Source organism: Carcharhinus amblyrhynchos, chromosome 6 (genome assembly GCF_965287045.1).
Source record: "Carcharhinus amblyrhynchos chromosome 6, sCarAmb.v2.hapA, whole genome shotgun sequence".
Lineage (NCBI taxonomy): Eukaryota > Metazoa > Chordata > Chondrichthyes > Carcharhiniformes > Carcharhinidae > Carcharhinus > Carcharhinus amblyrhynchos.
In genome coordinates, this window is record NC_137329.1 from 124191995 (window position 1) to 124207011 (window position 15017).

Sequence of the window (15017 nt, forward strand, 5' to 3'; positions counted from 1 at the left end):
GAGTGTATCGGCATAACACGGCCACAACATAGTTCAGGGAGGTACCTGTACACCACCTTCTCAAGGGCAAATAGGGAAGGGTGATAAATGCTGGCTTAGCCAACGACGCCCACACCTTAGAAAAAAAATGGGAAAAGAAAAGAACAAAGTTGGCATAATTCCTCCCTCTCTGCATCATGTAATCTCGGAATTGTCCCAGTTATGACACATTGCTTGTTTATTGTTATATTCACACCAAGACCAATAAATCCAGAATAGTTCACATCAAAGTTCAATCAGTTTAACATCAATAGTGGAATGTAAGGGCTGGACAGACTCGAGTGGTACTGTGAGGCAAACAGAACACGGGCGGTGAAATGATTTCAACCAAGTTTTAACATTATAGAGTTCATTCCTGAAGTAAAGTTGTAACCTGTCTCCAGCCTGAAGATTCCCACTTAGTTGCCCCACATTCTTCATTCCTGGGTCAGGCGTTGTCAGTGAGGGGAGCAGGTTTGGATATGGACAAAGTTCATCTGTTTTATTCACCTCTCTGGGTCGTACACGACCTTTTTGTTTTAGCACAATGTGGTTTTTCTGACCTGTGTGACTTTCTGCGTTCACGACTGAGAGAGGTGACCTCGTAGAGGTCTTCAAAAGCCATGAAGTGGTTTGATGTGTTGGGGGCATGGAGAACACCTGTGTTCCCACCTGTGGGAGAACCCTAAAACCAGGGGCCATAAATAAACATCAGGCGGTCACTCGTACGTCCACTCAGGAACTCAGGAGAAACTTCTTTATCTGGAGAGTGGTGAGAGTGCGAGACTCGCTGCTGCGTTGAGTGGTTGAGGAGACTAACCTCCAGACATTTCAGGGGGAGTTAGACAAACATATGCGGGAGGAAGAATTAGAGAGATTGATCGGATTTGATGAAACAGCAGCGGGAAGAGACTCAGATGGAGTAAAAATACTGGCACAGACCAGTTGGGCTGAATGGCCTGATTGTGTGCTGTATATTTTATGTAATGTAACTCCCATTCAGGGCCCATTCCTTTTAGGATGGTTATAGTCACCAATGACCAATGGTACAATTTGAGGGAAGGCCATTCCTACCACTGCAATCTTTAAAAAGAAAGGCCAATAATTTTTATGAAGTTGTTAAATGTAACATTTATAAGCCAATAAAACAGATTCTCCCTTGAACCTTGATATTCAGTCACAGCATATAGTCCCGGTCACGTACTCTCATTGTGACGTATCACGATAGTCTCCGTTTTCACAATGATAACTGTTCTGATCTTCAAACACTTCCTCGTGCGCTTTGCCCCTGCTCTTCCTCCAGCTCTCTTTCCGGGCTCCGTTGATTTGGCTTGTAGCACCATAGGACATCTTCTTCTTTGGACTGATGTAGCTCTCGTCGTTAAGCTCCGTCTCCTCGGCCAGTTCGTCGTGGTCGATGATGCCACACTTGTCTTCGCTGGTGTCCTCGGGGTCAGCCCAGTCCTGTTTCTCGCCCGAGGCGAAGATCCCGTAGAAGACGACCCCGCTGTAATGGACCACCGAGGCGATCACAAACACGTTCTGCCACTCTTCACGGGTCTGAAGGCAATTAATTCAAACACATAAGACGGCTTCCAATGATTTCTCAAAGAAAGAAGAAAGTTTCTCAAGCTTCTAAATCACCGTATAGACAGTGACTTTTTTCACTGTAGTGCGGTCACTTTTCTAATATAGGAAGAAGTCTCACAACACCAAGTTACAGTCCAACAGTTTTATTTAGTAGCACGAGCTTTCGGAAGGCTGCTCCTTCATCAGGTGAGTTGGACTTTAACCTCATGTTGTGAGAATTCTTACTGTGCCCACCCCAATCCAATGCCGGCATCCCCACTTTTCTAATATAGGGAAATTAGCAGCCAATTTGAACACCACAAGCTTCCCAGAGATTACAACTCAATAAATCATCTGTTTCTAGTTGTTCATTAAGGGTTAATCATTGGCCAGGGCAACAGGGAAATCACCTTTGCTCTCCTTTGAGGTGTGGTGACACAGTGGTTAGCACTGCTGCCTCACAGCGCTAGGGATCCAGGTTCAATTCCGGCCTTGGGTCACTGTCCGTGCAGAGTTTGCACCTTTTATCCATTTCTGTGTAGGTTTCCTCCGGGTACTCTGGTTTCCTCCCATACTCCAAAGATGTGCAGGTTAGATGGATCGGCCGTGCTAAATTGCCCCTTAATGTCTCAAGATGTGTAAGGTTAGGGGGATTAGCAGGGGTAAATGTGTGGGGTTATGAGGAAAGGGCCTGGGTGGGATGCTGTGTCGGAGAGTCAGTGCTGACTCTCTTCATAGCGAGGGGGATTGAATATAAAAGTAGGGAGGTCTTGCTGCAGCTGTATAGGGCATTGGTGAGGCCGCAGCTGGAGTACTGTGTGCAGTTTTGGGCGCCGCACCTGCGCAAGGATATTTTGGCCCTGGAGGGAGTGCAGAGGAGGTTTACTAGGCTGATACCGGAGTTGAGGGGGTTGAGCTATGAGGAGAGGCTGAATAAACTAGGCTTGTACTCGTTAGAGTTTAGAAGAATGAGGGGAGATCTCATTGAGACGTATAAGATGATGAATGGGATGGATAGGATAGAGGTGGAAAGACTCTTCCCGCTCAAAAAAGACAGTAGGACTAGGGGGCACAGCCTCAAGATAAAGGGGGGGCGGTTCAGAACGGAGTTGAGGAGGAACTTCTTCACTCAAAGGGTGGTGAATCTCTGGAATTCTCTGCCCGATGAAGTGGTGGAGGCTGCCTCGCTAAATATTTTTAAGAAGCGGGTTGATGGGTTTTTGATAAGAGAGGGGATTAAGGGTTATGGGGAGAGGGCGGGAAAGTGGAACTGAGCCGCGACAGATCAGCCATGATCTTATTGAATGGCGGGGCAGGCTCGAGGGGCCAGATGGCCTACTCCTGCTCCTATTTCTTATGTTCTTATGTTCTTATGACTCGGTGGGCTGAATGGTCTCCTTCATTCTGGCTTTATATGATTCTTTGACCTTTACACCTGGCAGAGGGGTCAAATGGGGGTCTTGGTTTATCATGTCATTGAGAGACGTGGCTCCGCTGACAGCGCTGCTCTCTCTCTGCTCTGCATTGGCCATGTCAACTGAGAGATTGACTCAAGGCTCTGGAGAGAGACCTGAAGCCAAACATTTCTGATATCGAGGTGACTGAGCCTAGACTGACCCATTAAGGCCATGTCAGTGTTTGGCACAGGAAAGGTTACAATGGTTCACACCATTTGGATAATTTTATATTTTTAAATTAAGATAACACATCCGTCGCTCACAATGCCCTGAAACCAGTAGCTGCCATGTTGTCATCTCCATGTAGACATTTTGGAGACACCCAACTTGACAGACTCCTTAACCAAACAATAACAGAAGCGGATCCCATTAAAATGAATTCATAGAACCAAAGGGGGCCATTTGGGCCATTGTGTCTGTGCCAGCCCTTTGCCACTCCCCCCTCCCCCCTTTCCCCGAAGCCCAACAACTTTTACGCTTTCAGCCATTTGTCCAATTCCTTTTTGCGAGTTCCTGTTGAATCTGCTTCCACCGCCCTTTCAGACAGTGCCTTCCAGATCACAACAACTCACTGTGTGAAATACTGCCTTCTGGGTACCAGCCAACGGAAACTATTTCTCCCTATCAACTCGATCAGAATCCCTTAAACTGTTGGAAGCTTTATTAAACCTCCCCTTTTCTATGTTCTACGAGAAGGATGAGAAGTGACTTAATAGAGGTTTATAAGATTATTTTAAGGTTATAAGAGGGATTGATAGAGAGGAAGAGCAGAGGCTATTTCCTTGGGTGAATGTAGCTGTTACTAGGGAGCACAACTATAAGGTTGATGGTGGGAGATATAGGAGGGATGTCCGAGGTAGATTCTTCACTCAGAGAGTGGTTGGGGTGCGGAATGGACCGCCTGCTGTGATAGTGGAGTCGGACACTTTAGGAACTTTCAAGCGGTTATTGGATAGGCACGTGGAGCACTCCAGAATGTTAGGGAGTGGGATAGCTTGATCTTGGGATTGGACATAGCTCGGCACAACATTGAGCGCCAAAGGGCCTGTACTGTGCTGTACTGTTCTATGTTTAACCTTCTCAGTTTGAAGGAGAATCCCATTTCTCCATTCTCTCAGTCTAACTGAGATCTCTGATCCTCTGTTACCATGATTATAAATCCCACGCAGACTGCAGCAGTTCTAGAAGGCAGCTCTGCACCACCTTCTGAAGGGAGCAGTTAGGGATGGGTATTAATGCTGACCTAACCAGGGATGCACACACCCCAGGGATGAATGAACCCAAAAGACAAACTCCCTCCACATTCTTTCCAGGACCTTGGATGTTCTCCGAAATGTTTGGTGCCCAGACTGTGACACGAAACTGCCGCTGAGAAACTAACGCAAACTGTCATTCAGAAACAGACGGATTTTGTTCTTTGTTCTTTGATTGGTTCTACCTTGTGTATTGTCATTGCTCCAACGATTAATGGACAAATCATTCCCGACAGCGTTCCCACTCCATTGGATATTCCCATCAGGATGCTGGCATAACGAGGGGCAATGTCCAAGTGATTTACATTGAACCCTGCAATCAACAACAATGGGATACATTTCATCATCATAGATAACACAGTGGGGGCTCCTGTGGCGCAGTGGTTAGCTCTCCTGCCTCTGAGGCAGAAACACTGGGTTCACGACCCAAAGGCTGAGGAAGGTGCATTCGTAACACAGTCAAACAGGTTTATTATTGACTTGTAATTCCTTCCAATACACGCCAAAGGTAAGAATGGAAGAGATTCCTGATCAGCCATAGAATCAGAGAATCCCTACTGTGCAGAAGAGGCCATTCAACCCATCGGGTCTGCACTGACTCTCCGACAGAGCATCTTACCCAGGTTCACCCTCTGCAACCTCACATATTTATCCCTCTGACCTTAAATCTTTGAACACTAAGGGGGAATTTAGCAAGGTCAAGCCACACATTTTTGGGCTGTGGGGGAAACTGGAGCACTGGGCGAAAACCCACGCAGACATGGGGAGGATGTGCACACTCCACACAGACAGTGACCCAAGGCCGGGATTGAACCTGGGTCTCTGGCACTGTGAGGCAGCAGTGCTAACCACTGTGCTACTATGACACCCTACACGTGATGGAAAGAAAATTGGAGCCTCTCTTGTCACTATATACAGTTCCAGACTACGATGCACAGATGAAAGTGTGTGTTGCCACAGCAACTTTGACCCTTTAGATGGCAAGTGTGGATCAGGTTGGTGCCACAGCAGTGGGTTCAAACCCTGCTCTGGCTGGGGTGGATTTGGGATCTGCCTCCTTCTCCTGTCGACGGTTAAAGGCGTGGCACTGTGGGGGAGACCCACTGTTGGGTGGGGAACTGAAGAAAATGGGCTTCTCTTTAGTCCTAAGGATACCTGAAAACTCATTGGGTTCTGAAGATCCATCACTCGTGAATCTTTTTGGAGGTGATTCATAGAAATCCCGGGAACTGATTAACTCACATCCACTTAGCACCTTTAATGAAATAGAATGCCCCAAGATGCTGTACGGAAACAAATGAAATCTGACTTTGGTCCGTGTCAAAGTGATATTGAGACAGATAACCAAAATGTTTGGGCAAAGGGGATGGTTTTTAAAGAGCGGTGGAGAGAGAGGGAAAGATGGAAAAGTTTAGGGAATGAAATCCAGAGTTTAGGAGTTAGGCCAGCTTGGATGAGATGCTATCACCCTGTTGGGCTGATTTCTATGTGGATGTTGCTAATATCTGATTGTCGGTGAGAACAAAATGGAAAGATCCAGCAATCCTAGCCAAGTGTGAAACTTACAAGGAGCTCTCAGCCATACCACCCTTAATCCAGCCGTGGGTGAGGGAATGCGAGGGGGTCTGGGACAGCTCTGTCTGTGAGGATATGGCTGCAGAATCACCTGTGCTTTACTCAACCAATCTCCCGGTCGCAGAATCCCCTCACTTGCATTGTAAAACACGGTCTGTGTCCTGGGGAATAGGATCTCATCAATTTGTCATATCCAGCGATCTTATTCCATAATGCAATCCGTGTGATTCTTATTCATCCTCCTCCTCACCCTCATACGTGGGATTTCCTGCAGCTCATCTGTTGCCTAAAAGGAAGACGCAGCTGACAAGGAGGCCATTTGGCCCATCATGCTTGTGCCGGCTCATGAAAGCTATCCAATTAATCCCACTCCCTGTACCTTTTCCACGTAGCCCTGCAAGATTGATCCTTTTTGAAAGTTATTTGTGAATCAGTTTCCACCGTCCTTTGAGGCAGTGCTTTCCAGATCACAGCAACTCGCTGTGTAAAGAAATTCTCAAAGTCAAGACCAGCTTTTCAATCCTGCACTCCTGCTACAGAGTTGCAGTCACGCAGGGTTCAGGTGGGAGAAATCTGGCTGCTTTGCCTGACTTGTTTCCATCTCTGACCCATACTTCATTCATATTTGCCTTTCCCATTGGGAGCCTTAAAATGACTCTGTGACTCATGTGCGGTTCATGTTACAGCCTCAGTTATTGCACACATGTGATAGCTTCTGCCAACACTGTTCAGACATGAGGAAACATTTGCTTCATGAATCATACAGCATAGAAACTTGGCCCATCGGGCCTGTGACGGCTCTTTGAGAGATCTTCCAATTACTTCCATTCCCCCCCTCCCCCCCTTTCCGCTTTTCCCCCTTAGGCCCTGTGGATTTTTTTTTCCTATTCAAGTCTGTGTCTATTTAACTTTTAAAGGTTATTATTAAATCTGCTCCCTCAACAATTTCTGGTAGGCATTCCAGACGAAAGATTCTCAACCATCCAACTGATGGTTGAGTGGTTAGCACTGCTGCCTCACATTTCCAGGGTCCTGGGTTCGACTCCCAGCTCAGGTCACTGTCTGTGTGGAGTTTGAACATTCTCCTCGTGTCTGCATGGGTTTCCTCCGGTACTCCAGTTTCCTCCCACGGTCCAAAGATCTGCCGGTAAGGTTGATTGGTCATGCTAAGAAATTGCCCCCTAGTGTCCAGGATACGGAGGTTAGAGGGAATAGGGGGCGGGATATAGGGGTAGGGCCTGGGTGGGATTGTGTGAGGTGCAGACTCGATGGGCCGAAGGGCCTCTTTCTGCACTGTAGCTTTCTATGATCTATGATCTATGATCTGTGCTGCTTCACAATGCCAGGGACCCGGGTTCAATCCCGTCTTTACACTGTCGGTGTAAAATTTGCATGTTCTCCCTGTGTCTGCATGGGTTTCCTCCAACAATTCAAAAGACATGCTGGTTAAGTGGATTGGCCATGCTGAATTGCCTTAATATCCAGAGATGTGCAGGTTAGGGGGATTTGCAGGGTAAATACATGGATTAATGGAGATAAGGCCTCAGTAAGATAACAGGGCCTGAAGTGTCTTTTCTTCCTGTACTCTGTTGAAGTGTCTGTACTCGTTGGAGTTTAGAAGGACGAGAGGGGATCTTATAGAGACGTATAAGATAATGAAGGGGACGGATAGGGTAGAAGTAGAGAGATTCTTCCCGCTTAGAAAGGACAGCAGGACTAGAGGACACAGCCTCTAAATAAGCGGGGGGGTTCTAGTTTAGAACAGAGTTGAGGAGGAACTTCTTCACTCAAAGGGTGGTGAATCTCTGGAATTCTCTGCCCGTTGAAGTGGTGGAGGCTACCTCGCTAAATATATTTAAGACACAGGTAGATAGGTTTCTGGTAGACAAGGGAATTAAGGGTTATGGGGAGAAAGCAGGAAAGTGGAACTGATCCACTTCAGATCAGCCATGATCTTATCGAATGGCGGGGCAGGCTCGAAGGGCTAGATGACCTACTCCTGCTCCTATTTCTTACGTTCTTATGTTCCTTCCAAGGCAATGTGGCTGCCACAGTATTTATATAAATGCCTCCATAAAGGGGAGATGGTGGCATAGTGTTAATGTTACTGGGTAATCAAGAAGCCCAAGCTAATATCCTGGGGGAACGTTCCACCCTCGCCGCTACCAGAATGTAAATTTGATTAATTAATAAAAATCTGGAATATAAAGCCAGTTTCAGTGATGGTGACCATGAAACTCATCAATTGTAAAAAACCCATCTGGTTCACTAATGTCCTTTAGGGAAGAAAATCCTGGTCTGGTCTACATTTGACTCCAGATTCACAATAATGTGGTTGACTCGCAATTGTTCCTCTGAAATGGCCAAGCAATTCAAGGGCTATTAGGAATGGGCAATAAATGCTGGTCTTGCCACTGACACCCACATCTCATGAAGAGAATGAAATAGAACCCAACTTTTTTACCTGGCTGTTCAAGGAGGGTGAGTGGAGTTAGGTACAGGATTGAATGTAGGAATAGGTTCAAAAGGCCAAATAGCCTCTTTGTGCTCCAGTCATCCTAAAGCAACCCTACTTTCCAAGGGGAATGATGCCAAACAACCAGTCCATAAAGAGAATACAATGGAGAATTATGCATCAAGCAATTAGAAACTATTAATTTGATTGGACACAGATGATTAGAATACAAGATAACCTACCGGAAATCGCGAATCCACTGAATCCAACAGCAAGAACCAAGAAAGAGATTGCAACCCCTCTGGTGTGGGAGTAACCAACTATTAGCAACAAGGTCGCCTCCATCCCGAAGCCTTTGGAAAATCAAAGCTTACATTAGTCACTGGAATCATCATTTCTACCTTTATACAAAGCTCTATGCAGAGGGAGCATCGTGGTACTGTCACTGCACTGATAACCCAGAGACCCAGTGTTAATCCTTCAGTACCCAGGTTCAAATCCCACTACAGCAGATGGTTAAAATTTACCTCAATAGAAAAAATCTGGAATTAAGTGTCGATCATAGAACAATAATATTCCTACAAAGCAGAAAGAGGCCATTTGGCCCATCAAGTCTGCATCGATCACAATCCCACTCGGGCCCTATCCCCATATTTTTATCCAAGGTAGTCTCACAACGCCATTCGGCCCATCAAGTCTGTACCACCCACGCCCCATCCCCATAACCCCATGCGTTTACCCTAGCTCGTCCCCCTTGACACTAAGGGGCAATTTAGCATGGCCAATCCACCTAACCCGCACATCTTTGGATCGTGGGAATTGAACCCAAGTCCCTGGTGCTGTGAGGCAGCAGCGCTAACCACTGTGCCACCTGTATTGTTGGGACTGTAGGAGCTGACAACCAATCAGTTTGTCTGGCAGCTCTGAAGGGGCAAGACTTGCCCCCAGTGAGGGGCAGGAGTCTGACCTTGGGCCTATTTAGCCCATCCCCAGTGTGATATCACAGTGGAGGAAGCTTTTCAAAGTCAATCCATTTGGGGCTGACTTTTCTTCCGGGAGGGGCGGTGGGGGTCTAAACTCTGGCGTTGCTCTTTGAATGGGCACTGGCGCAAGGTGTGAGTGAGTGTGCCCATACCGCTGGGTGGTGATCAGATGGATGCAACATTCCTAAAAAAGTCCACTATTCATCTCCTCCTCAGGGCAATACTGCCAACCCTCACCAGCGAGGCTCCAGAAGTGACAAAGAGATTGTATTCTTGGCAGCACTGGCAGACATCAAATTAGGCTGATTGATCAGAAATAGCGCGGCGGCAACGTTTGGTGCTAACTTTGACCAACCCTGGCTCTGAGTGCAACACACTTCAGGCAGAACATGGAGAGGGTGCGGAGAGGATTGGTTCGAATGGTCACAGGGATTGGGGAGGAGCTTCAGTTACACGGAGGTAACTGGAGAAACCGGGACCTTAGAGTTGAAAGAAAGGAAAGATTTAAGAAAGTTGTTCAATGTTATGAAGAGTTTTGATCAGATGAATATGGAAAACCCTTTGCTGCTGAATGAAATATCAGTAACCAAGTCACAGCTTTCAGACAATTGGGAAAGGAAGCAGAAATGAGGTCGCGAGGACATTTTGAACAGAATGAGTTGTTGTGATCTGGAAGACGCTGCCTAAGAGGGCAGGGGGAATCAGATTCAACATTTCAAAGAGGGATTGGATAAATATTTGCAGGGGAAAAGTCATAGAATCCCTACAGTGCAGAAGGAGGTCATTGGGCCCATCGAGTCTGCACCCACCACAATCCCACCCAGGCCCTATTTCCATAATCCTACATATTTACCCAGCTAATCCCCCTGGCACTAGTGTCAATTTTGCAATCAGCCTAACCCCCATATCTTTGGGATGTGGGAGGGAACACTAGGCCCTAATGTTACCGGCACACGGTACGGCATTTCCCGTTGGCCTCGGGTGCGATTGTACGAGCCTCGGGCGAGCGTGCCAGTAAAATTCCGGCTATAGAGTCATAGAGATTTACAGCATGGAAACAGGCCCTTCGGCCCAACTTGTCCATGCTGTCCAGTTTTTACCACTAAGCTAGCCCCAGCTGCCCGCATTTGGCCCATATCCCTCTATACCCATCTTACCCATGTAACTGTCTAAACACTTTTTAAAAGACAAAATGCCAAAAAGGCAGAGAAATGGGGTCAATTGAGCTGCTCTTTCAGAGAGCCGGTACAGACTGGATGAGCTGAAGAGTCTCTCTCTCTCGTTCTGAAAGATTCTTCGATTCCGCACTCTTTCACACAAGAAAGTGAAAATATGGTGACGTTAAAAGTTGTGAAGGTCAGTTCTCTCGGGATCAGATTGTCAGCGGTTGCCATGGAGAACACCGACACGATCATTGCCTTGTCAAAAAACTCCAGACATTTAATTGTGGCTCAGGAATACTGAGAAGGCATCACTGAGGGTGGCACACAGCTCGGAATGTCAGAGGGAGAATTTCACAAAGCTTCCCTCCCCGGCTGAGTCAGGAACAGGGCGTTCTGACAGATTTGGGGCAACTCAACCCAGGGTATGGGTTAGACAGGGAAAAAAAAACCCCATTCCCGATAAAATATCTGTCCAATGATTCTCTCGATTCAGCAGAATAGTAACCTGGAGGAAATACTCCAATCAGAACAGAGTCACCGATAAATCCAAAGGAGAATTCAGGAGGAACCTCTTTACCCAGAGAGGGGCAATAGTGTGGCACTCACTACAGAGAGGGGCAATAGTGTGGCACTCACTACAGAGAGGGGCAATAGTGTGGCACTCACTACAGAGAGGGGCAATAGTGTGGCACTCACTACAGAGAGGGGCAATAATGTGGCACTCATTACAGAGAGGGGCAATAGTGTGGCACTCACTACAGAGAGGGGCAATAGTGTGGCACTCACTACAGAGAGGGGCAATAGTGTGGCACTCACTACAGAGAGGGGCAATAATGTGGCACTCATTACAGAGAGGGGCAATAGTGTGGCACTCACTACAGAGAGGGGCAATAGTGTGGCACTCACTACAGAGAGGGGCAATAGTGTGGCACTCACTACAGAGAGGGGCAATAGTGTGGCACTCACTACAGAGAGGGGCAATAATGTGGCACTCACTACTGCACAGACTGATCTTATGAAGAAAGTTTGGACATGTTGGGCTAAGACCCTGTAGACAGAGATGATCTGATTGAACCATTAAAGATCTTGTTGATTTGATTTAATTTGGTTTATTATTGTCATATGAATTAACATACAGTGAAAAGTATTGTTTCTTGCACACTGTACAGTCTAAGTACACCGTTCATAGGGAAGGAAAGGAGCGAGTGCAGAATGTAGTGTTTACAGTTATAGCGAGGGTGTAGAGTAAGATCAACTCAGTGCGAGGTAGGTCCATTCAAAAGTCTGACAGCAGCAGGGAAGAAGCTGTTCTTGAGTCAGTTGGTACGTGGCCTCAGACTTTTGTATCTTTTTCCTGATGGAAGAAGGTGGAAGAGAGAATTTCCGGGGTGTGTGGGGTCCTTAATTATACTGGCTGCTTTGCCGAGGCAGCGGGAAGTGTAGACAGAGTCAATGGATGGGAGGCTGGTTTGTGTGATGGATTGGGCTACATTCACAACCCTTTTGTAGTTTCTTGCGATCTTGGGCAGAGCAGGAGTCCATACCAAGCTGTGATACAACCAGAAAGAATGCTTTCTATGGGGCATCTGTAAAAGTGAGAGCCTTAGGGGAGCTGATAGGGTAGGTACTGGGAGTATGTTTCCCACTGTGGGGAAGACTAGAAGAGTTTAAAATTAGAGATCTCCCTTTAAGACAGAGGTGAGGAGAATTTTCTCTCTCGGAGAGAGGCTCATCTGTGGAATTCCCTTCCCCGGAGGGCAGTGGAAGTTGGGTCAGTAAATTTATTCAAGGCAAAATGAGATAGAATTTTGATGGTCAAGGGAGGTTGGGGGTTTTGGGGAGCGGACAGAAAAAGTGGAGTTAAGACCACAACCAGTTCAGCAGTTCGAATGGCAGAGCAGGCGTTAAGGTCTGAATGGCCTACTCCTGCTCTGAAGCTGTATGTTCCTAGAAGGAGTGATTGGTTATAGATGCTTTGAAGAGGGAGCTGGATTAACACAAAATGAAGGAAGGATGTTGCAAGGATTTGATGAGGGACGAGGAGGAGGAGGCTCGTGTGGAACAGCATTGACCAGTTGGGCTGAAAGGCCTGTTTCTCTGCTGTAACTACAATTAATTACAATTCATAGAATCATAGAATCCCTGCAGTGCAGGAAGAGGCTATTCGGCCCATCAAGTCTGCACCAATAATACTCCCTCCCGGACCCTATCCTATAATCCCACTTATTTATCCTGCCAAACTCCTGACACTCAGGGACAATTTAGCATGGCCAATCAACCTAATCCGCACACCTTTGGACTGTGGGAGGAAACCGGAGCACCTGAAGGAAACCCAAGCAGATACGGGGAGAATGTGCAAACTCAACGCAGACAGTCACCCAAGCCGGGAATCGAACCCGGGACCCTGGGTTTGATTCTTGGCTAACCACTTGCCACTGTGTTGCCCTGAGTTTAATTCCACCTTCCTCTTCCCAATTCACTAGCCTAGAGCAGAGGGCAGGGTCATTCACTGACCCATGATTGCAATGATCCAGTTTACATTTGTGGCCTTTCTGATGTTCCACTACTAGCCAAGCGAGAGCGAATATAAACCCCGGAAGGCTGTGTTGACTGGAGGATGGAGGTGGGAGGAGGGAGGGGAAGGGCGGAGGAGGGAAGAGGGATGGTGGGGATTGAGAGCCAGTTGGTGTCAAACCCATCGGAGAAACACAGATTGGGGGAAGAATCAGAGCTAGGAGCAAGAGTAGGCAATTTAGCTTCAGGCCTGCTTCACTTCAGAGAGGCCAGAAGTCTGACCAATCTTCTGGAAGGCCTAGGAAGAATGAGCAGCCTCCCTCTTCGGAACTGCAGAAAGAAATCCTTGGAGCCTCTCTTGTCCCCATCTTCCCTCTGACCTCATGTTCAACCCTGCTAAGTATTTATGAACACTGTTCACCAGCACTGAACCCTGTATGGTGGTGTTAGTCAGGCTGTCTTGAGTTTTATTTGGCAGAGTGTGGTCAGAGAGAAACACACCGCTTTTCTTGCCAAAAACAATACTTTCTTTTGGTAAGAGTTGGCTGCCTCAGTTGTTTGGCCTTGTAGATTGTTACCTATTCTCGTTACAGTATGGACTATAGGCCTGTGCACGAGCCTGTGTCCACTGCACCCAAGGCGCTGCATTCTCAGCCAAGTCTTCAATGTTTTTCTTCTTCTCCCACCTTTTTCCCAAGGATCTTCAATCTTCACCTGGAGGTTTCCCGGGTCTTCACACCCTGTCCACTACCACCGTGGATTTACCTGTTACCCGAAGAATGCTGCTATGGACCAATATTCACAAAAAACATTCTAATTTATTTATAGATCTACATATACCTCTGAGATTCAGCAGTTACATCACAATGTAATGGTGCTTCTGATGTTAATCATTTCCACTCTACAGCCTCAATATTTTTCCTCCTCTAGCTGCAAACACAAGAGGCTGAGGGCCATTAAAGCTTTATGAATGTGACATTCTATACATCTCCTGTGATAAACCCAAGATATTGTTAGGTCTTCAAACAGCCTCACCATTGAAAACGCACATAGACAACATTGAAATAAACTGTAGGCTGACAGCCTTCACTGAGAACTTAACGTTGGAGTTACCTCCGCAATTCATGATCTTTCGGACGGTTGTCGTAGAGAGAATATTTCTGCTCCTCAGGAAATCGGCTATTTGTCCTCCAATTGGCACAACGATAGTCATCACCATGTGGGGCACAGCCGACAGTATACCCACCTGCCAGGAAGAAGGTTGAATATTGCAGTGGTGTAATTTAAGACACTATATATCTTCAATGTAGCTGGTGGGTTTGGCAAGTGCAACACCATGATGATGCGATGACCTTAGTGGTATTATTGTTGGACTTTTAATCCAAAAACTCAGCTAATGTTCTGGCAACCCAGATTCAAACCTCACCAGAGCAAATGGTGAAATTTGAATTCACTAAATATTCAATAAAAATAATAACATACAGCATGGAAACAGGCCCTTCAGCCCAACTTGTCCATGTCGTCCAGTTTTTACCACTAAACTGGCCCCAATTGCCCACATTTGGCTCATATCCCTCTATATCCATTTTACCCACATAATTGTCTAAATGTTTCTTAAAAGACAAAATTGTACCCACCTCTGGCAGCTTGTTCCATAGAATTCAACAAAAAGTATCTGAAATTAAGGATCTACTGATGACCCTAAAACCATTATCGATTGTCGGAAAAATCCATCTGAGTCACCAATGTCCTTTAGGGAAGGGAATCTGCCTTTCTTACCTAATTAGGCTAACTTGTGATTCCAGAGCCACAGCAATGTGGTTGACTCTTAACTGCCCCCGGGCAACTAGGGATGGGCAATAAATGTTGGCCAGCCAGCAACGCCCATGTCCCACAAATGAATAATAAAAAAGCTCTTGTTATCTATTCTGCACTGTTACATCGAGAATCCTAATTTTTATCGGCACAGCGGCGCAGTAGTTAACACAGCTGCCTCACAGCGCCAGGGACCTGGGTTCGATTCCCAGGCT

At 46.6% G+C, this 15017-nt stretch overlaps 1 protein-coding gene across 1 annotated transcript in view; it reads right to left on the reverse strand.

Moving 5' to 3' along the window:
* Positions 1–1170: 1170 nt before the first annotated feature.
* slc17a8 (solute carrier family 17 member 8) overlaps positions 1171–15017 on the reverse strand; it is a 66016-nt gene continuing 52169 nt past the window's right edge. Inside the window, exons 9-12 of the mRNA XM_080191782.1 lie at positions 14101–14233; positions 8570–8680; positions 4483–4610; positions 1171–1578 (exon numbers count right to left, since the gene is read on the reverse strand). Of these exons, the coding sequence (XP_080047908.1) occupies positions 1225–1578; positions 4483–4610; positions 8570–8680; positions 14101–14233 (726 nt within the window). The 3' untranslated portion in view covers positions 1171–1224. The remainder of the gene's footprint in view (positions 1579–4482; positions 4611–8569; positions 8681–14100; positions 14234–15017) is intronic.